This window comes from Mesoplodon bidens (genome assembly GCF_964165515.1).
Source record: "Mesoplodon bidens genome assembly, chromosome: 15".
Classification (NCBI taxonomy): domain Eukaryota; kingdom Metazoa; phylum Chordata; class Mammalia; order Artiodactyla; family Ziphiidae; genus Mesoplodon; species Mesoplodon bidens.
The window spans coordinates 57,754,842-57,776,976 of NC_138171.1; the positions used below are offsets into that span (position 1 = coordinate 57,754,842).

Consider the following 22,135-nt stretch of genomic DNA (forward strand, 5'->3'; position numbering starts at 1 on the left):
TCTCATTATCCCTACTCATCTCAGGTCTCACCCTCCTTGAGTCCTCCCCAGCCACACCAGCGCTCACAGTTCCTCCAATGTGCCCCAGGGCCTTTGCACTGGCTGTTCCCACTGGCTGGGATACTCTAACCCCAGATGTCTGTCCCTCCCTCACTTCCTTCCATCTTTGTTCACATGTCCTTTTCTCAGCACAACCTTCCCTGATCTCCCTGATTAAGTTGCAGCAGCCCCTTTCTTCTTCTCACCAGCTGGCGTGAGACCCCTACCTCAGCTCTATTTGTATCTTCTCATGCACTCAGTACTTTCTAGTCACTACGGAATTTCTGTACTTGTTTTCTTTATTGCTGGCTTCGCCCTCCTGGGAGGTCTGCTCCAGGGGCACGGAGTTCTGTCTGACTTGTTCACTGTTGCCTCCCCACTGCCTGGTACACAGTAGGTGCTTCAATCAATGTTTGTTGAATCAATGTTCAAACGATGGGGGAAGTGAAACCTTTCCTCCTTGCCCACCGGGGCCTCCCAGGGAGGGGCCAGAGGGAGGTGGGGCTTTGAGTCACCTCTTCTCAGTGACAGATGCCACCAAGGCCAGGCAGAGGGTGCAGTTTCCAAGGCATTTGGCAGTGGCTGCCCCAAAAGGGCTGTTCCTGCCCAGGGACTGGCAGGAAAGCCAAGTCAATAAAGTGCAGGAGATAAGCACGTTCAAGAGAAGATGCGGAGATAGGGCAGGATCGAGCAGTTCCTGTGAATTCACTGGAGCTGGCGAGGGGCCTGCTTGGCCCGGCCCCTCGCACGTGGGGTGGTGGTTCCTGGCTTTGCTCTCTGAGAGGCGAGAGACGTGACTGGAAGCCTAACAGACTCTGGCTTGAGGCTCCACCACTCCTGAGCTGGGTGACCTTGGGTCTCGGGTTCCTCATTTGTAAAATGGGGATAATAATTATGCCGGTCGGGTAGGGTTGTTGAGGTACATGAGATCAGGCATGTACCTCGCTTACCTGGGCTTGGCCTGAAGGAAGTGTCCGTTAAGCAGGAGTTGTTGCTATTCGAGCCCCTGCAATACCACTTAGCAGCTGTGCAACCTTGGGTAAATCACTTGGCCTCTCTGGGCTGGGTCTCAGTTCCTCCTCTGTAAAAGAGCATAATGCTGACCTCATAGGCTGCTGGGGAAGCTTCTTGGCATCTACAGCGGCTCAAAATATGCTGGCTAGTTGGGGCCAGGAAGCTGGGTGGGCGGGGGACTCATCTGCCTGTTGCCTGGGAATATCAGACCAAAGTCAACCACAGCTGGGATGGACTCGGGGCAAGTGGAGGGAGGGGAGCGACTGGCCTCGGAAAGTGGAGGATGGAGAGGAGAAATCCCAGGAGGCTTTGCAGAGGAGGTGAGCTTTGAGCTGGGCTGTAAGAATGGGGAGGATTTAAAAATTGGCAACACTCAGGCAGAGGAAGCTGTGGTGAAATGGCACATGGCTGGTGGGAGTGTTGATGGGCCGACCTTTTCTGAAAGCCACTTGGCAGTTTACAGCCTTAAAGTGATTTATGTTTCTATGACCTATGCTCAGAACCTCTTCTAGGGATTGATAATATAAAACATGGACAAAGGTTTATGTGTAAAGGTGTTCATTGCAGGGTAATTTAAAATAATGAAAGTGGAAGCAACTTTAAGGTCCACCCCTGGGCAACAGCTAACCCGAGGGACACATCCCCCCACATTTTATACTCTTTGGAAATGGAGCTTCCAGTAACACGGGAAATGCTGACACCAGGGGGCTAAGTGTCAAAAGCAGGACATGAAATCACACCCACTGTATTATGTCAATTGCTAAAATGCATAGAAAAAAGACAGGAAGGAAATCTGCCAGCGTGCGACAGGGGCTATCCCTTCATGGCGGGATTGTGGAAAATACTATTTTTCTATGCTTTGCCAAATTGTCACCAGGGTTCTGCAATCCTTTGGCAATCAGTGGAAGCAACAGAGTAAAAGAGAAGCAAACACATCAAAGAAGAAAGGAGTGAAGAGAGGAGGTGACAGATGGCTGTTTGGGGGACACTGGGCTCTCTCCCCTGTGGCCAGTCCAGCAAACCTGTCGGTCTTACCTCCTAAATATGTCTCGGGCCACCCACTTCCCTAGTGACCCCTCCGCACTGCGATGGGCCTCTCCTGACCGTCCTTTACCTGCAGGCCCAGCGATCTCTTGCAACACGCATCAGATTACATCACTTTTTGGCTTTAAAACCCCCACTGCATCCACTGCTCTCAGCACCAAGGCTAAAGCTCCTGGAACAGCTTCAGGGGCCTCGAGTGGCCGCCCAGGCAGGTGCCTTGGGCCAAGGCTCACGTCAGGATGCCCTCCTGCCTTTCTTTCCATCTTATTCACCATCATCTATCTATGCGGAGCCCAGCCCGGCACAGAAGCCGCTGCAAATCAGGGGCCTCGGCACGGATACGCAGATTGAATGAACTAGGGAGGTGGTTTCAGGTGGCAGTGACATTCAGGTGTTGAGCCTGATGTGTCCAGGTGGGCACCTGCTACTGTTCTGGGGGGAAACCAGGCTGGGTTGGATGGCTGTGGCCCAGGAGGACTGGCGGGGCCAGAGGAGGCTGAGCTGGGGGGTGTGGAGCAGAGGTTCTGGCGGGGGGTTTGCGGGGAGGCCTTGCACGGCCCCATCTGCACTCTAGTTAAAGTTCCCAGGAAGCCCCGCCTGTTCCGGGTTTGGTGATTCAAGCCTATCTTCCTTTGGAGAAAAGCACTTCAGATGTTGAGGGTTTTTTTCCCACTGCCCTTAAGGGCCGTGAGGAGGCAGGACAGCAGGGGGAGGGGTTTCCAGCCGGCGGCCGGCTGGGAAGTGGGCTGCCCACCCGCCCTCACCTGCCTTTCTACTTTCTAGGTACCGTCAGAGGAGGCTCGGCCAGGCCTGCCGGGCACCTCCCCCAGGGCAGAGCCCCAGGGGAACACTGGGCCACTTCCAGTTGGAGGGCACCCGTGGCCTGGGGGCTCCTCAGCCTGCCTTACAGACAAAGAACTGGAGACTCGGAGAGGCAGTGACTGGCCCAAGGCCACCAAACAGGCCACGGGCCATTCCCGGGAAGGGGGTGGTGGAAGCTGCCACTGAGAGTCTCACACCAAGAGACCAGGGCCCCCAGGCCGCCTGCCCTGAGTCGAGCACTAAGCCTGCGAGGCTCTCCCCATCCGAGCCACCCACGGGGCGGCCTGTTCCCGTCCCTGCTTTGCAGACAGGAAACCCAAGCACGCGGGGGTGACCTGGCTCCAGACTGCCTCCTGAAGAGAGGCCGGCATTTCCCTAAGAGCCGGGAAGCCCTCCGTGCCGTGCTGTGCAAGGGTCTCCCGCCGGACACCATCTCGGTTCTCACTGACCAGGCCTGGGGTGGCACGTGGCTTGAGATGGTGGACAAGTGTTCCAGATGATTCTGACAGCCATTCACGTCCCAGAACTGCTGCTTGCCTCCTTCCCGTAAACAGCCTGGGATGCTCGGCCCGGCAACACAAAGCGCAGGCTGGCTGCGCTCCAGGGCCCCTGCGTGGGAAGGTTGCAGAGCCCTGCTGGGCCTGTTTCCTCACCTGTGGGAGGGCAGGGCTGTGCTGCAGGAGAGCGCCTGCCCGGCTCCTCGCCTGCTCCCCTGACCTGTCGCCCCCTTCCCCCACCAACCCCAGGCGCTCTGGACGGAGCCCTGGGGCGGGAGGGAGCCGAACCCCCAACAGCTGCTGTCCCTGGTTCTACTGGTCCTGAGGCCGGTCTTCCACCTTCTCCCTGGGCATCCTTCCAGCGAGTGCCTTTTTCTAGACCAAAGTCGTCATGACACGAGTGTCCATGTGCCTGCGAGGCTACAGGCCGGTCCTGGCCCAGCACCGGGCACCCAGCACGCCCCTGGTGCAGAGCGGGGTCCAACCTCAGCCGCAGGCCTCATGGGCGGACTTCGGAGGAACCTACCGGGGCTAAACCCCTGCTGGCGGCCAGTGCGAGGCTGGACACGGAGCAGCGGCCCACACTTTCCACCGACATCACCTCAACCCTCGGCACGAGTGGGGTGCCCCATTCATGCCTTGCACTCAACTCGGGTTTTACCTCAAGGCCCAGAAGGTCCGGCTGTTTCTGGGCCAGGCTTGAGCTGGAGAGTCAGAAGTTTCTGGAATAACCCGTGATCCCATCTCCAGGGATTTCCAGAGCTCATGCTGGTGCACGTCCGTGTGCTCGGGAAAGCTGCCCACCTCGGCACGGCATGACTTCACCTGACTGTCCTCAGCGGAGAGCCTTTCTCGCTTCCCCTGGCGCGGTAGCGACAGCGACATCGCACAGGCTCCCCGCACCCTGGTGCGCCTGTGTGCTGGCCTGCGAGACAGGAATGTAAGGAGCCCGCCCTCAGGGCGTGGAACCTGAGGCTCCATGGAGCCCAACAGCTGAGGGATGGAGACACGGACCAGGCTCATGGCACCTGCCTGGGGCTGGGGCCCTTTCTGAAGGGAGCACCTGAGGCGTTCTCCCAGCCCTGGGTAAGAGCTACGCCACATCCCTTTTAGGAAGTGGGGATCCCAGGCCAGGGTGGGGGCAGGGAGGGCCCAGCTGCTGCCCCTCGCCAAGCAGCTGCAGACGGCCGAGAACCTTCTCCTTCGCCTGGCCGTGGCCTTCCTGCCACAGAGCCATGGAGCAGCAGCCACACTCTTGGTAACTTTTTCTTTTATTGCCAAGTTCAGATTTACAAGGAAGTTCCAGTTTTCATTTCCACCCTCGTGTTCAGTACCCACGAAACGTGAGTCATGCTGGCGAGAGCAGGTACTTCCCTGCAACAGTCCCGTAGCCCAGAAGCATGAGGTTTCCCAGCCCTGCTCCTCCTTGGGACAAGAATTATTTACATATTTTCAACTCAGAGGAACTTAAGGAACCCTTACAGTTTATGCCCAATGTCGTCATGACTACATTAAATATTTCTTATTTATTGCGTCTAGAAAAGAAGATGAGAATTGGTTCACCCTGTGCCTTTTTGAACAGTGCATCTTCAGACCTTAGAGAAATCTTGGTGTACGCCTGTAAAGAGGTGCGTTTCCTCGCTCACCCCCAGGTCGCAGTGCAGGTGCTTGGGTGGGAGCTGCCTTCTGCAGAGAGCAGCAAGCAGGGCAGGCTTGATGGGGGAAGAGCAGCACAGAGGGCCTGCCGGTGGCAGGAGGACAATCCCTCCCACCCACCCCCGGTGGGGGGGGGCACGTACCTGTCTGACTTTGAGAGGCGTCCTCGCTGGCTCAAGTTCTCAAACTGGAAAGGACATGTGCTTCTCCCCAGCAACTTTCAAAGCTGACGTTAGGGGGTTCATGTGGCCAGCCCTGCCCCTGACTTGGCAAACCCAGTGGGCCCGATGTGGACTTGGGGAGGGTCTCTGCAGGGACATGGAGATGGCGGGCTGGATGGGCCTGCTGAGGCCGATCCCAGAGATCCAAGTCTGGTACTCGCGTGTCACAGGCCATGGCCCCTGCCCCGGGCTCGCCAAGGATTCCTGGCTATACCTCTCTGCCCCAGAGTCCCAGCACCTGCTGTCTGGATGGGCCCCTCTGGAGGTGCCCCCACTGTTAGATTTTCTGGGGGCTCCTGAAAACATAGCTGTGCCACTGCTGCCCAGACGGTGGAGACCTGGCTGCCAGCCGGCTGTGGGCTGCCCATAACCAAACCCTCGAGCCCACCCGGGGAGAGGCCTGCCCTTGGGCCAGACGTGGGGCGGAAGCTTGGTCTGATCGCACCTGCTATTCAAGAGCCCATGGAGGCTGGGCTGTGTTCAGCTCTCCTGCTTGGGTGATACTGCTGCAGGTCCTCCTGGGCATGCTGTCCCCCGGCCGAGACTTTCCTCCCGTAGAGCTTGAAGCCACCTGGAGCCGCTGGATTTCAGACAGCAGGCTGGTGGTCCCAGGGCAGGGTCCACACGCCTTGGCTTGTTCTTCACGATAATGCCACCAGCTGGGAGGTCACTGGCTTTCTCTCATTTCTGCTGCTCCAGAATCGTTTCAAAACCGGCAGTCAGTGGCTCTGGGGCTAGCCTGCCGCTGCATCCTGGCAGAAGAACCAGTGGGGCCCCTGTCCCTGACAACATGGACTTTCTCCCTCTTTCCGTTCCCCCTGCCTGTCCTTTCCAAGGGGCTCTCCTGAAGGTCATGGCTTGTCCCTCCTTGCCGGGGTCCCTGGAATTTCTGCCTAAATGGCTGCCTTTCTGAGCTGGGTCTTTCCCCTGTTGGTGCTGGCTGGGCTCACCTGCCCGGAGGGCTTCTTAAGGCTGGAGAGATCTGTCCTGGAGGCGCCACTCCCCTTCCTCAGGGGACCAGTGTGTTTCCTTCAGGAGGCTGAAGTCTGGCCCGGGCAGGCCCTGCCTGACAGCAGATTGGGGGAGGTACTGGGAACCGGGTCCTCTAAGAGGTAAGCGTGTGGGGCATTTCCTGAGGCCACCTGATAACCCGGACCGGCTGACACTGACACCACGGGTGCTGGCACTCCTGTGGGACACGTGGAGGCAAGTTTTGGAAGGTCTGAGCGTCAACCAGAGAGGTGAGGGTCGCTTGGCCTTGCCTGGCTGAGTAGAAAGAACCTCTTGGGAGCTTTATCGGATATAGCGGAGACCTGGCCTGCACACACCCAGCCCAAAGGGAGAAGGAACTGGGGGTTTCCATTTTAAAAAAGAGCTTGCATCTTTACAGCAGCAGCTGAGAGGAAGAGGGACAAACCCCGAGCTCCGAGGATGGCCCTGTGAGCTCGGACATCACGTCCTTGCAGCTGGGCGGGGGCTGGCTCTCGGGATGTCCCTGCATGCGGGCACCCACACCACTGAGCAGCAGGTGATGGACTCGGAGGACGGTTTCTGTGGCCTGTTCTTTGCATCACGGCCACGGGGGCTGGAATGTCTGCAGTCCTAAATCGTTCTTTCTTAGACAAATAGAGAGATGGCGACAACCGAAGGTGATGCCGGAAAACCGTCCTGTTTGGTTTCAGTCCGGAGAGACGAGGAATGGTCCTGAGTGGGGAGCTGACCGCACTATCCCCCTTTCATGGAAAGATCTTCTGGGTAACGCAAGGCCCCTACGCTGCCACGGCAGAGAAACTTTGGGTCCTCCCAGCTCTGTGTGTACCTGAGAATACGAGTCTCTCCCTTATTTTTGCTTAGAAAATACTCTTAACCTTTCCAGGAAGGGACTTTTATCATTCCACAGGCTTGCAGAGTTAGTGAGTAACAAAGAAATGAGAATCCCTTAAGACAATGGAGAAAGCCAGACTGAGAACTCTAAACCCAAAACGCTGGAAAGTTCAAGGCAAAATGAAAATGAAATCTCAACAGTAATATTACACTTCTAACATGACATCACACCTTAGGGTGGAGGATTTTTTTTGAACTTTTAAAATAGATGTTTTTCATCTGCGGCCAGAAGCAGGAATAAATATCCAAAGGAGATGTTTATCGAAGTTTGCTTTTCTACAAATTTCTACACAAAGTGACCACGTCCGCTTCTTCTGTGCTCACTGGGGACAGTGGCAGAGGACCTTCAAGACTGGGGAGGGGCTGGCTGATGAAGGGAGTGTTGTCGGTGGGTCCTGCTGCCCTCGGGCCATGGGCTCTGACACCAGCCCAACCTCCTCTGGTTGAACCCTCAGTCATCTGGGTTCGCTGGGGTGTCGCCACTGGTCCCAGCCTGGTCTCAAAGAGGTGTGAAGTAAAAGGGGAATTCAAACGGAGCAAAGGACTGCAAGGATGGTTCGAGGAAGTTACCGGGGCTGAGGAGAACTTCGGACACTCCCGAGGTGTCTGTCGTGTCAGCTGCTCCGGGTCCCTGCCAGCGGGGCCACACGCACGAAGGGAGGTCAACTCAGTGCTCGGCGGGGCCCACTGGCTCTGGCTGCACAGCCCCCTCGTCCGGGGTCCCTGTGCCCACCGCGGCTGGTGTGGGTGGCAGGGGGATGCCGGTGAGGGTGCGGAGGCTATGGGGGTCGACGGGCGGGACGAGGGTCAGTGACTCCACGCTCAGCGTGTCGGCAGTGTCCTCGCAGAGCAGGGAGATGGTGGGCTGCTGGGCGGGGATGAGGCTGGGGCACAGGTTGACTGTCTCCACGTCCGCACTCCTTGCCAGGCTCTTGCTGGGCCTGGCCTCTGCTTCTGTTTCACTGACGATCACCAGCTGGTCGGGAAGGTTAGGCTGAGGCTGTTCCATAGTCATGGGGTCATCTGGGTGGGGGAGGGGCAGGAGAAAAAACAAAGGTACGCTCAGCTCTGAGATGCTCTGCTCATGCTGGCACCCTCTGTTCCCGTGCTGAACAAAGGCCCAGGGAGGTCTGGTTGGGAGATGATGTGCTGGGGGAATAGCTTGTCTCCACTTCCTCCTTCTGGGGACACAGAAGCTGGCAAATCCAGCCCTACCTAGGCCTGGGGGAAATCTGTCAGGGCCCATGGTTACTCTGACTTGTGATGCAAGGGACACATTAGGGGCTTGTGCAGAATCAATGAGTGGGTTCCAGAAGCCCAGTCCCTGGTGCCAGGAAACAGCCCAGACAGGCTGTGTGTGTGAACCACCTGCCTGATGATAAATATGCGTTTAGGGAGAGAACAGGCTTGGGTGTGCTTATCACCTCAGGCCATTCCCAGAGTCTATATTTGGTAACATTTCCTCAAGAGGTAACTCCCTGCAGTATTTAAAAAAAAAAAAAAAAAGGAATTCTATACAATTTTTCAGCTTTGCAAAGCTAAAACAAAACCTCGGACTGTGGTTTTGTCGCCTGCTCCTCCTCTAAGTGCTGAGTTTGCACCCAGAAAGGGGCTGTGATCGCTCAGGCCATTCTTATCCTGAGGGTCTCCCCCAGGGGCCACGGAGAGAAACCACGTCAGGAGGAAGGCGCGGCCCGATGCAGTTATTTTAGAAGCGGCAATTTCTTTTTTTGATGCTTTTCAAAATCCGTGATTAGATTACAGACAAGTGGCCTATTTGCTTTCCAAAGACGAGCTGGCTTGGACAGAGATACCAGCTGCCACTGGGGTTCCTCGTGGGAAACATCTTTCAGGACTTCATGTGCCAGTGATTTGAAAACATGGGTACGAAGGCCGTGGGCGTCTCGCTTGGAAAGCACATCTCCTCTGTTACAGATCTTGGGGCCAACAAGGCGCCGAGGACACTCTGAGGACAATGAATCTGAAAGCACTCTGGGCCCTGGGATGATGACAGACATTTTTTGGTTCAATGTGATTCCACTTAAGTCAGTTGTATTTTTTTTTTCTTAAGCCAAAACAGAACAGAACCGCAAATTGAACACAGAGCAAAAGAATGGAAAAACCAAGAGCAAAATAAAACCGAAGGGCATACAGAATGGGATGAAGGAGAGGAAGAGGATCCCCAGCGTGGAGAGGAAGCTCAAGCAACAGATCAAGTCTCCCAGAGGACACGTCATAGCTTCAAACAGGACTCCCGGGCACGGTGAGCTCGGAAAGGCCCCAGGCCACTTCTTCACAAGGCCTTTTTTCTTCTTTTCTTTCTTTCTTTCTTTCTTTTTTTTAAAAGAGAAATAAGGCCCAGAGAAAACCACTGCGTGGGGCTTTGGGTCTGTCCTCGCTCTGAGAGGGTGGCAGTGGGACATGGGCGAGCGCTAGTGGAAAAAATGATTTGAGGTGTGATCTCAGCCCACAAATGCTGAGTAAACACCCCACACACTTTCTGGTTTCTCTGAATTTCAATGAATTTGCTCCACTCAGGACGCCTTGTGGTGACGGGCTGGTTTCAAGGCCTGGGCTCAGGTTGTGACCCATCGCAATCTGAACGTGGGGCTCTGAGTACAGGCTCACCTTGCTTCAAACAAGCGTGTCCAGGAACTTACGTGCATAAGGACCCACGTGTCAGCTTAGCTGATGACGAGGCAGTTTAGAAATGACTGATTCTCCAAGGGCACTTTTGTGCCACCTGGAGACAGAGCTTCAGAGCATTTCTTTCACGTTTTCTCCAGACTTCTCTGTGAGAATTCCCTCTTTGCTTGGGTCTGCATTTGCACGCAGATACTCAAAAGGGCCGACAAACCTCTTTCCCTGATCCCTAACGGGGTTTCTGGTGATAAGAATGATCAAGTGTGTGGGAAAGTTGCTATCAAATATATTAGAAAACAAATCAGCGAACGATGCCACACACACAAAACTGGTTCCTTCTTTAGGAAGAGAACCAACAATTTTATTAAAAGGGTTGGTTTTTCCCCTGAAAAACAGACTCTTCCTATTTTTTTTTTAAATAGGAAAAATAACCTCCTCTTACCCATCACCTACAACATTGTTCTTTCTACCTATCTATCTACCTACCTACCTATTTAAAAAAATGTTTTTTATTTTTGGCTGTGTTGGGTCATCGTTACTGCACGCGGGCTTTCTCTAGTTGTGGTGAGCAGGGGCTACTCTTCGTTGCAGTGTGCAGGCTTCTCATTATGGTGTCTTCTGTTGCAGAGCACGGGATCTAGAGCGCAGGCTCAGTAGTTGTGGCGCATGGGCTTAGCTGCTCCGCGGCATGTGGGATCTTCCCGGACCAGGGCTGGAACCCGTGTCCCCTGCATTGGCAGGCAGATTCTTAACCACTGCGCCACCAGGGAAGCCCCCTACCTACCTATTTTTAAACCAAGAACTGCTTCCTGAATGTTAGCTACAAATTTATGCATTCAAGGGGCGGAAAAAAACCAAGAACTCTGCCAAGTTTTCACGGGGGGAAAATTACCTCGCGAGGACACAGTTTATGGTCAGTTTATGGTCAACTCGCAGTGGTCACTGCTAACCCTCTGGCCTCGCTCACCTGCTGGTGTTTCCGAGCTCTGAGGGCACAGGTTGGGGCCTGACCCAGGAAACGAGTGGAGGCTGGAGCGGGAAAGCCCGACGTCCAGGTTCCCGTGAGGGATGCTGGGCCTCCCCATGGCGCTGCCTCAAGTTGACACCAAGGCAGCGGGTCCCCTGAGTCCCTGGCCAGCACCCTCGGAAGCTGATCTGTGGCTCTAGGGCAGGGGCTCAGCTGACCCCTGGCGAGTGAGTGACAGTTTCCAATAAAAATGAGGATTGGATGTACTCAGGCCAGGGGAGGTGAGACTGAGAGACATGGGGAAGAAAAGGACAGTGCAGCACAGCAAGTTGGAGGGCAAAGCTCAGAGGAAGCAGCTTTTAAACACAAGAGAAGGCAAAGGCTCCTGCCTGGCAAGTGCAGCTGCCCAGCGGGAGGGCACAGGTGGGAAACCCTATGAGAAGCATCGCGGGAGGGTGGCAGTGACCACGGCCCACCCGCGGCCACTATTTGGAGTTCTAAACGCAAGAAGGGGAGATGATGGAGTCACATCCGCCAGCGCGCTGACAAGTGAAATGACTTGGCCTCTGGCTGGAACGTGATGGAATCTACCACTTAGCTTCGAGCAAGGCTGGGGGATAAAGGGAAAAGGAAAAGAAAAAAGCAACTAGTTGACTTCTTTGTGGCTTTTTGCAAATTCTACTGCCCAACCCTTGGGGCCTAAACTGGGGGGGGGGCCCTGCGGGGATGGGGCTGGAGAACCCCCCTAGCTCAGGGCCTGAACCGAGCCTGGTGCGGAGGACAGCGTTTCCAAGCTGCCCGGGGCTGCCTCGGAGGAGCTGACATAGGGGTGAAGGGCCGGGGGTTCGGTCCTCAGGCGGGATGAGGCCAGAAAGGGACTGGAGCTGAGGAAATGGCTCGGGTCAGTGGCCCGGGCTCCCCGTGCCCTCGCCTGGCATCCTGGGAGCCTGCTGGTGTGGAAATGCAGCGTGCGGGGGCGTCGCGGGCCGAGGAGGCTACCGGAGGAGACCTGCCTGCAGTGACCGTGCCAGAGGTGCCGTGACAGCTGCCGATCGAAGCACTAAACCCAGTGGCCGCCGTGACTGTCGGCCTCCGACAGGCTGAACACTCGCCGGCGTCCTTTCCTGCCACTCCTGACTAGAGGGAAACACAGCGACAGATCATAGAAAGCCTTTAACAACGGGACGGAGAAGGTGACACGGAGAGGGGACACAGAGCAGCGATGGACGCGAAGCATCGACGAGAGCGTAAGGCAGGGGGGCCTGACCCAGCAGGTGCTGGTGACGCTGCCCCCATGCAGGCAGGACACCCCCATTCCGCCCCCCACGGTGAGGCGGTGTTGGGACAGCTAAGAACCAGATCATCCGCCTGTGGGACTCAAAGACGGGTAAAGACGGCAGAGGTCAGTCCTGTCGGGAAGGAAATTCTCGGGGTCATCGGCGACACTTGGTCTCGGTGAGCACCCTCGGGGGCGGAGGAACAGAACTGCCTGTTGGTGAAGATGAAAACCCTGCATCCCTGGGCCAGTCTGAGGAGGGAAGGGTCTGTGGTTGGGGGATCAGAGCCAAAGCAAGTTAGGGAAACAAGTAGATTTCTGACCCCAACTGATGAGGCCGAGGGCTCTCAGTGGCAGCCACCGAAGCCACCAGCACGGCTCTGGGAGAGCCTCCCGTGACCCCCTCCCTAGTCACCCCCTCCCCAGCCACGAGGTGACACTCTCCCGGCCACACTCTGGTGATCCGCACCTTTGAAACCAAGACTGAACCACAGCAGCAAGATCTGAGGGCAGATGCCAAGCGGCTGCAACAAAAATGTTAGGAGCATCTCCCTGGGGAGGAACGGCCACCTCTGAGACAAAACTGGGATTACATCAGAGCTTAAGATGAGTGCCACGGAGCACAACAAGGCGAAGGGACTGAACTGTAGGCTGAAAAATGGTTAAAATGGCACATTTGATGTTACGTGTATTTTACCGCAATAAAAAAAATTAACGTCATGGATAAAACTGCGGAGAAAAGAGAACACGTTTGGCTTGGGGTTTTGTCCTTAAAAGTCCCACCTGACCACGGTGCCCGGGGTCAGTAACACACAGGTCGGCCCTGGGCTGTCTGGTGCTCAGCTGGCCCAAATGGGATGGTGCTCTGGGGTGAAGGTCGTACTTTCAGACAATCATCTCAGGGAGCAGGTGAGGATGGGGGAGGGAGGGCCCGCGTCAGGCTCCCAGCACAGGGCCACCAGGAACCAAGCTCTTCCTTCTTTCTATAAACCCTTAGGGGAGAGTCAGAGTGGCCCCAGCTCAGAACTCCCTGGCTCTGAAAATGGACGCTGGAAAGAGCAGCCTGGCCTTCAGTCTGACTTCATTTTTTAACAAACGATTTTCTGTCATCCTCCTCAAAGTGGCTCACCCAGAACACCTGTGAAACGCAACAGATTGGAGATTGGAGGCAGAGTGGCTGTTTGAGGAACATGGTGTAGGTCACAGAGCTCTTAGCTGAGGAGACGGCTTTCTTACTAGAATCCCACACTGTGTGTGCGTGTGTGTGCGTGTGCGTGTGTGTGTGTGTGCGTGTACAGGCATAACCCAGAAGATATTTCTAAAGTATTCCTACTGATCCTACATTTGGTTCTAAAATTGGATCTATTTTCTCTTTCCCGCCATATGTTTTCTGCAATTTCAGCTTCTCAAAACCATAAAACGTTTAGGGAAAAAAAAAAGGCCGATTCCAACCCTGTAATTTTCTCCCTGGGGAATAAGCCGAGGCCCACGAGGCTGGCTATACCGTTTGAGCGGGCAAAAGGGTCCTGGACTTTTCCACAGCGTGGGGCGCCCAGCTCTCCCCGGAAAGACTAGAGGATTTCAGGGCACTGTCTTTAAAGGACAGTGGGAACAGGTGGGCTCATGCATCAGGTGCTAAAACCAGATGGTAAACCCTGTTGGGCACAGCTTTAACAGGTAAATAATCGACAATGAAAATAAAATCCCCTTGCCCCCAGCTCTTTCTGGTTGGTTCCTTTGGTTACCACAGAATTCAGTTTTGACCTTTCTGTCTGGGGTGTCTCTTGGCCCCGATTTGAGGGCCTGTACTTGCTGAGGAGTCACTCACAAGGGCCTACCATGTGCCTTTGGTGTGTGAAGGAGACTCAGAAGCAGAGCAGAGGGTGTCTCTGGGCGACTGGCAAAGTGGTGACGCCGCTAGGCGGTGACCCTTCCCCCTTCTGGTGATGGTCCCTCTGCCTGTGCTGGGTCTGCAGCCGCCGCTTGGGCCTCAGCCCTGATGGGCATAGGGGCTGTTTCTCAAACACAGACTGCCCCCTGAGTCTGTATGTGGAAGAGTGGAATTGATAGGTAGATCCTAGAAAGACAGGGAAAAGGAATCAACTTGTCACCAGGCAGTTTCCGGGCTGGGCCTTGGTGGACTGTGTGACACCCAAAGGCCACCTTCTTCAGGGAGCCCTGGCCCAGTCACCCCCTCATCCTCGGGCTTTCACCTCCAGTGACACCTTCTCTGGGAGTCTCTGGCCCCGCCCGCAGCCTCCAGTTCACAGCTTATAACTGGACACTTATCTGTGTGGTCCTCTGATAGACTCGGCCTCCCCTGCCAGCCTGTGCCTTCCAGGCTTTGCTACCCTCTGTGCCCAGGACATGTGCATAGTAGCGGGTGGCGTGGGGTACCAAGGCCGAGGTAGGAAGAGGCAGAGAGAAGAGCCTCTTAGGTGGGGTGTCAGGGCTGGCAGGTGGAGGGCCACGCTCAGAGGGACCCTTCTGAGATCAGGCCTGGTGTCCACAAGGCCCGAGGCGCTCAGACTGGAGGCCCCATGGGAAGCTGAGGAAATCCGTATTAGGGATAAGCGTGGGCCTCTTTCAACTCCAGGCAGGGAACGCTAAGGTCCCCTGGGCTGGACAGAGGGCGGAGGCGGAAAACACAACCAAGCGTCAGAGCAGTTTCACACCCTCATCTGGGGGTGAACCCCTCTGGGCTGGCAGAGGCGGCCGTCTGGGGTCCATTTTGCTGCTGATTTGGGGACCACTGGGCTTCCCCCCGCCCCCGGGGCTGCATAGCCCTGCTTTCGCCGGCTGGGGCTGCACAGCAACCTGGGCCTCTGTGAATGGGCTGAGGCTCTTCATCTGGCTCTAGAGCAGCTGTCGCCTGGGGAGGAGAGATGTGCACCCTTCATAGGTGGCCCCCAACCGCGATCGGAACCCGAGGCCCAGGTCTCAGGGACACCCCATGGAGGCACCTGGGACAGACTTAGGAACCAAAGCGATGCTCCGCTGGGCTGTCTCAAGAGGCGGAGTAGGGCTCTGGGTTGCTAAGGCTGGGTCCCTATCTGGGCCCCCCTGCCACCAGCTGCAGCAGCATGGCCAAGCTGTGTGACCTCTCCAAGCCCCTGTGTTTTCAACAGCACAGTGTGAGGTGGAGGGTGGCAGGACGCAACAAGGGGGTGTCTGTAACGTATTTGTGAGCACTGTGCCTGACACGTGGGCTTTGGGAGCAGTGCCTACCAGGACGCCCCGTGGCGGGTGCACACCCAGAGGGCCGGGTGGGGGCGGGGGGTGGGGTGGGGCCAGGCCACATCAACGGCTGAGAGTGCGAGGGTTGCCCCTGGCTTTTATGGGTATCCCTGCGCGATTCCAGGTTTTGACCCCATGGAGCAGAGACACGGAAAACTGGGTCTGTCTCATGCCCTGGTAGATGGTATCTCTCAGGTGCTTTCCTGACCAAACCCTGAGGTGCAAGGTGTGGCTTCAAGGGCAAAGAAGCCCCTGGAGTTTGCTAATTCTGGCTGCAAACAGCCTGGTGGCTGCTCTCCACTCTAACTTCCTGGACTCCGGGAAGCTCTGGAAACACAGGGTCAGGAATGCTTCTGATTCTGCACTGTGTCCTCCAAAACCACTTTGAGGACAAGCGGCTCCGTGGCTGGGCTGCAGATGTTTGCCATCCAGGCTGGCTGGGCTGTGGAGGAGAGGCCCTGACCCAACCTGTGGCCCGGCTGGCCCTCCAAGGATGCTGCCTCTGGCAGGTGGTGGCCAGGCCCTGTGGTGGAAAGTCTGGTGGCTTCCAAATCAGACGCCTGAACACTGGGCCACCACCCTGGGCTGCCTTCAACCCGGGAACGGGCAGAAGGGCACCTGTCCCAACAAAAACCGGCCTCTCTTCTTCCGTCCAGCATGGCTCGGTAGAACACCAGGCAGATGCTAGAACCGTCTGGGTAGACCTGCCTTACAGGGAACATGGAAACCCCACGTGGTGTTCTCTGGATGCACCCGGTGGCTGAAGGCCGGCCTGCAAGTTTGGCATTGAGAGGAAGTGACTGGTGGTCCTCCTGAGATCTGCCGCCCCAGCCCGTGGGCACCGATGTTCTCTCCTTCCAGGGACCAACAGTTGGCTCTTCAGTGGAGAGTGAAGCACCAGCCGCCCAACAGGACGGCCCTGCATCAGGAGGTGAGTTATTTCAGCGTCTACGGAGATTTGGACAGGCAGGCTGGGCCCCAGGCTTTTACTGTCAGGCAGCATAAAAAATGGGGCCTTGCACGCTTGTCTCCGCAGGCCTGCCGGGGACACACCGATCGGGAGCAGACAGCCGGGGGCCTGACCATCACTTAGCGACCTGACAGCCAGGCTAACAGCCCCTGCATTTCTGAGTTGAGAAGACACGTCGTTGGCACCGAGCAGGGGATGGTGGGGGTAGGGATGGAGGGGCTGAGGGAGGCCAAGAACAAAGAAACTAGCGCAAGGTGCAAGGTGGGCAAGGGCAGAGCCCCAGGGCCCACACTCAGGTGGACAGCTGCACACCCAGGCACGATTTTGATAATGTGGGTCTTTGCTGGCTTCAGTTTTAGGCAAAGAAGCGTATGGCTCATTGGTTCGCTTAGCTGTTGGTTGCGCCTCCTTAAAAATGAAAAAAGGCATACACAGCCGCACCAGGAAGAGACCTTTCACCCAAAATGCAATTGTAAGTATGTGTGTGTGTTTGGGTCCACACAACAGAGACACAGAACTCCGCGCACATGCAGGCAGGACGCGGGTACAAACGTGAGCACATAAACACGCAACCCTGCACTCTGGCCCCCAGAGCCAGCATGAGACCAGGCTTCAGGGGGAGGCAGAGGGCTGATCTTGGCTTCTGAGAAAGCTCTGTCTGAATTTCCCAGCTACGAGCCTGGGAACAGCAGCAGCAACTGCTTGGATACACAGCCAACCTTAAGTCGGGCTCAGAAATAGCTCAGACAGGGCAGTCATCTTCCCTGGGCTGGGGCAGGGAGGGGAGCAGGTGCCGAGTGGACGGGGGTCTAGGGGAGGTGGCTTGAGGGTCACCTTGCTGCTGGGGCCCCATGAATGTCAGTCGGAGATGGAGTTAATGGATGCTTGTGGGAGGAGGGAGGGGCTGCAGGCCAGAGCTGCCCTGAGCCACAGGCATGGAGACCAGGCGGGGTTAACCCTTTGCTGAGAAACGTGGAAGCTGAAAACTCCGCAGAGAGGTGCGGGAGCCCAAGGGGATCTCTGTCTCTGGTGCCAAGCGGACGGTGGCCAGGGGTCCCCCGATTTCCTGGCGCTGTGGTGGCTGCCGCCCTGGAGCACCGCTTTTGTCAAGACCCATCGATCTATCACTTAACAAGAGTTTGCACAGGTGTCTCTGAAATATGATGGGTGAGGGCTCTGGATGGGACCCTGCAGGAACAGCAAAGGACACTGAGGGTCCCCAAATGGGGGCACAGACCAGAGTTATGGGGGGGATCTCTCAAATCAGAGATGTCCGGGGCCCTCCAGGCCCACGGGTCACCCGCCGGGGTGCGAAGTGTCATGCACTCTCAAGGCCCTGCTCCTCTAGCTGCATCTTGGGGCTGCGTTGCTCAGGAAATAAGCCGGCATCTGCACTCCCGGGATCTCAGGCCCTGCGGCGAGGGGCTCACGTGCAAGGGGCTCACGGCAACTCAGAGCACAGGGTGACCACGCACACGTCTCGCTCCAGGCTCCCTGCTCAGGGGGTCTCTCCGTGCCACATCTACACTTGTGACAGTTACAGGAGGGCAGGATGTGACTCTAGCCCACCCTGACAGACTCTCAAAAGGGCGGCAAGATGCACCCCGCCTCGTCACAGACAACTGGACTGCACCAAACATTTAAAGAAGAAACTGGTGTGTTATGGAGGAGAAAAAAAAAAATTAGCAGAGACACGATTCTTTCGCCAGAGTTCAAACGATCATGCCTGGGAGACCCCTCCTCGTGACACCTAAGGCTCCGGGGGTGATAATGGGGAGAATTTAGGCTCAGCTGCCTGCCGCCGGGGAGGCCTTCCAGTGGGCCGGCCTGCAAAGGGAGTGATTCCTCCCCTGCGGGGAGCCGACAGCCGCCTGCCGCCAACAGCACGTCCCAGCGGATGCGGACCCCCGAGTGGCAGTGTCCCCAGACACAGCGGTGGGGAGCAGCTGGGGGTCGGGGCTCTCAGGTGGAGGGGTCGCGGGGTTCCCTCAAGTCCCCCCACTGCACCGTGTCCGTGGCCAATACCTGCGGGGCTCTGGGCGGCCGAGGGGCTGGACGACGAGCGGGCGCCCGCCGAGTCGCAGTGGCTGGCGCTCCCACTGCCGCTGGGGCTCCCGCTGGCAGACGGCGACGGTGAGGACAGGGAGGACGAGCTGTGCTGGTTCATGCACTGGGCCACAGCGAAGCCTGCAAGACAAGGTGGGACGTGACCCAGTGGGAGGGACAGGCGGCCTGGCGGGAGGGGCGCTACCTCCCCGGGGACTGCATGTGTGGCCCCCTGTGGCAAGCTCCCACCGTGAAGGCTGGGCTGGGGGCCTCCGCGTGAGGGTGGCGCTAAACGACACAAAGCCGGCTCCTTCGGAGTCTGGGTCTGCTCCCCGTTATCAGCTGAGCTCGCCGGGCCTGGGACTGACCTGGACACGCTGCGAAGCCGTTTCAAGGGAAAGGGTGCAGCCGCCATAGAGCCGGGGTGCGGGGGACTTGGGGCGGGGCTGAGCCGTAAATCAGTGCTGATGCTGGCTCTGCACCGCGCAGGCTGCGCCCTTGAAGGGGACACACAGCCTCGGGGCTCAGAGGCGTCCTGGTGAAGTTCACAGAGGGACTCGGGACATCCTCAAGGCCGAACCTCGGTACCTTTGCTCACACACTCGAGTTCTGCCAGGGGCTCTTAACGCCACACTGGGCCGGAGGGGAGACCCTGAAAACGCTCCCTGCCAGAGAATCTGCTCTGCCCTGGCGGGTCTGGTGGCGAGTTTGGTGGGAAGAAGGAAAGTTCTGGTGAAAAGCTAGCAATCACAGAGATTCACTTGGCCCTCAGAGCAACTCCAGGTTTGGGATGGGGACCGCACATTTCTGGGGCCTGCGGCCTTCCCAGCCTGGGAAGAGCCCGGGGGAGTGAAGGAGCCTCACAATTTGGAGACCTGCAGACCTGGGCAAACCCTGCTTCAGCAGCAGAAGCACTAGGACGCGTGCCCAGTGTCGTTTCTCAGGTGCTGGCGGGCCGTGTGTCACCGGCCTCTCCCCACCCCGCTGCAGCAGGGGTACATGGGGAGAACAAGGGGGGTACAAGCAGGCCCATCCAGCCTGCTCCGCTCTTGGCACGCGGTGGGAGCAGGCTGTTCTCTATGACGGGAGGGGGCCATTCTGACCGAGCCGCGCCGGAGCCCCTCCTCCGGTAGGCATGTGCCTTCCCAGACCCTGACTCCTGCCTTGGTACATACAGCCTGCTTTTCTAAAGGGCCGCGGCTTCTGATTTCATCCACAAAACACGGGAAAGCTCCCAAGGAACAAACGCCTTGTCAACGCTCCCGGGAGCCTGTGCAGACTGCACTGGCTCCCCAGGAGCTCTGTGCTCTGCGCCCCAGCCTGTTTCTGCACCAAGTCAGGGCAGGGATGGGGGCCAGTCCTCCTCCCATCTGAGAGTGGGGACCCCAAGCCTCCTGGCCAGTCACATCAAGCCTCGCCACCCCGAGCACACTCACCCCGGCCCCAAACCTCAGGCTCTCCGCCTGCGCTGCCCGCACCTCTCTCGGCCCAGAGCCCACGGACACTTCTTCCAGCAGGTTCTCCAGGCCTGACCACGCCTTTCTCAGAACTCAGGAAGGCAGCGGGGTGTCGAGCAGGGGTTGGAGAACTATGGCCCTCTGACTGTTTGTTAAATAAAGTTTTACTGGAACACAGCCGTGCCCTTTGCTCACATCCTGCCTGTGGATACTTTCAAGCTACAAAGGCAGCACTGGGCCGTCGCAAGAGAGGCCGCATGGCCCACAAAGCCTGAAATATTTCACTCCCCGGCCCTCAAGGGAAACAGTGTGCACAGCCTGGAAGAGGATGGGGGCACTGGCTCTGGCACCAGGAAAGCCTGGGCTCCATACTGATCCGCTCGCTTACCAGCCGCGGGGGCCTGGGCAAGCCTCCCCACTTCCCTGAGCCTCCTTCCCTCCACCCGCTGGTGGGCAGGCCTGGTGGGGAGGCATGCAAGGGGACCCGATGCTCTGTCCCCACCTCAGGACTTAGGGGAACCCACACCCAGCCACCGTGGAGAAGCTCTTTTGTACTAATGTTTGTGTAAGATTATTTTTGTCTAAGGATCAAAAGCTGGGTCTATTTATACCCCCAGCCAGGCCATCCCAGGTTTCAGGCAATGTGACTGCACGCAGATGCGAGGCCTGGAGGGAGCACGGTGGGTAAATTCCCCGCACCGACCAACGGCGGAGAATAGCAGGATTACCGTGCTGGAGTTCTGAGGAAGAGGCATCATGTGATATACTGCGTGTGTGGTGGCAGAGCCTCAGATCAAGCACGACAAACATCAAGGCGAATCCAAACACCAGCCAGGAAGATTCCCAGGGGGAAGGCAGCCACAGCCCAACAGAAGCAGCTTAATAGCTGCTTACTTCTTAATCACTTCAAGTGGTAAACCCCCAAGTTTACAAGCTGTTTACTTGCCTTGAAAATGAATCACTCCTTAACAAATCAAAATGTCAGGATAGCTTTCCCTGAGCTGCTTATTTATCAGAACCGTGAACAGAGGGGCCGGAGACTGTGGTAAGAGAGTTGAGACTAAGCCGACCCTGTTACACTCCCGACAAACGCCCCAGCCAGAAAGAATGACGTGGCAGTCACCAAGGTGGTCACCCACACCTTCTCTTAAGACACACATCTTGGGACTTCCCTGGTGGCGCAGTGGTTAAGAATCTGCCTGCCAATGCAGGGCACATGGGTTCGACCCCTGGTCCAGGAAGACCCCACATGCCACGGAGCAACTAAGCCCGTGCGCCACAACTACTGAGCCCGTGTGCCTAGAGCTTGTGCTCCGAAACAAAGAGAAGCCACTGCAGTGAGAAGCCTACGCACCACAAGAAGAGTAGCCCCCGCTCGCTACAACTAGTGAAAAGCCCACACGCAGCAACGAAGATCCAATGCAGCCCCCCAAAAAAAAAAAAAAAAAAAGACACACATCTTCTCTCTCATGCACTTTAACGCCCTGGTTTATTACTGTAAGACATGTGGGGTGGAGTGTGTGGGGTAGCAGACGAGATGCTGAGACTGAGGTCAGGATACTCAAGTTCCTTCATTTGGAGAACGGACTAGGGGTCAAGCCATAGGTTGACAAAAAATATGGTGCACCTTCTGTAGGTGCTAACAGTTAGAGAGAGAAAACAAAAAAACACCAACCGCTGATACCACCCATTTGCGGGTCTAGCTGAGCAGAGGCAACTGAATGCATCTTTCCCTTGTCTGCTGCTACTAAAAATCCACCTCCCCTCTTTCCATGGCATGGGGACTCAGAAAGGCTCAGTGAAGTTTTTTGTTTGTTTGTTTGGTTGGTTTTTTTGCGGTACGTGGGCCTCTCACTGTTGTGGCCTCTCCCATTGCGGAGCACAGGCTCCGGACGCGCAGGCGCAGCGGCCATGGCTCACGGGCCCAGCCGCTCCGCGGCATGTGGGATTTTCCCGGACCGGGGCACGAACCCGTGTCCCCTGCATCGGCAGGCGGACTCTCAATGACTGCGCCACCAGGGAAACCCTTTGTTTGTTTGTTTTTTAGCTTGGTGCCCAGACTCCCCTTGCAATTTCATGGGGCTCCTCCCCAAATCGAGGCGGCAACACTTTGAGAGCCAGTTTGACATGTCAGGGGTCAGGAGGGCTCTGCAGAGAACTCAAGACAAGCACCTGGCCCCCTGCTCTTCTCCCAGGGAGGCAGTTCTCGATGAACTAGCTTTGGCGGGGGTGCCGAGGGGTTTTCTGGGCTCGAGTCAAACACCCATGGGCTGCCAAGTACTTGCAAATGCACAGATGCTCCAGAGATCATGGGACAAGGGCACAGGCAAACAGGTCTCCCTGAGAGCTCCTCCAGCAGATA

The 22,135-nt window shown here is 56.9% G+C and overlaps 1 protein-coding gene across 4 annotated transcripts in view; it reads right to left on the minus strand.

The window, feature by feature from the left end:
• Positions 1-4,679: 4,679 nt before the first annotated feature.
• Positions 4,680-22,135, minus strand: part of CLEC16A (C-type lectin domain containing 16A) — a 209,506-nt gene continuing 192,050 nt past the window's right edge. For 2 of the 4 annotated variants that reach the window (XM_081257432.1, XM_081257433.1), the window contains exons 22-23: positions 18,296-18,457; positions 4,680-8,200 (exon numbers count right to left, since the gene is read on the minus strand). In XM_081257432.1, the coding sequence (XP_081113558.1) occupies positions 7,845-8,200; positions 18,296-18,457 (518 nt within the window). In that variant the 3' untranslated portion in view covers positions 4,680-7,844. Of the gene's footprint in view, positions 8,201-11,334; positions 11,398-11,800; positions 11,925-18,295; positions 18,458-22,135 lie in introns of all 4 variants that reach the window. The other 2 variants (XR_014017681.1, XM_081257434.1) reach the window with 2 other exon arrangements.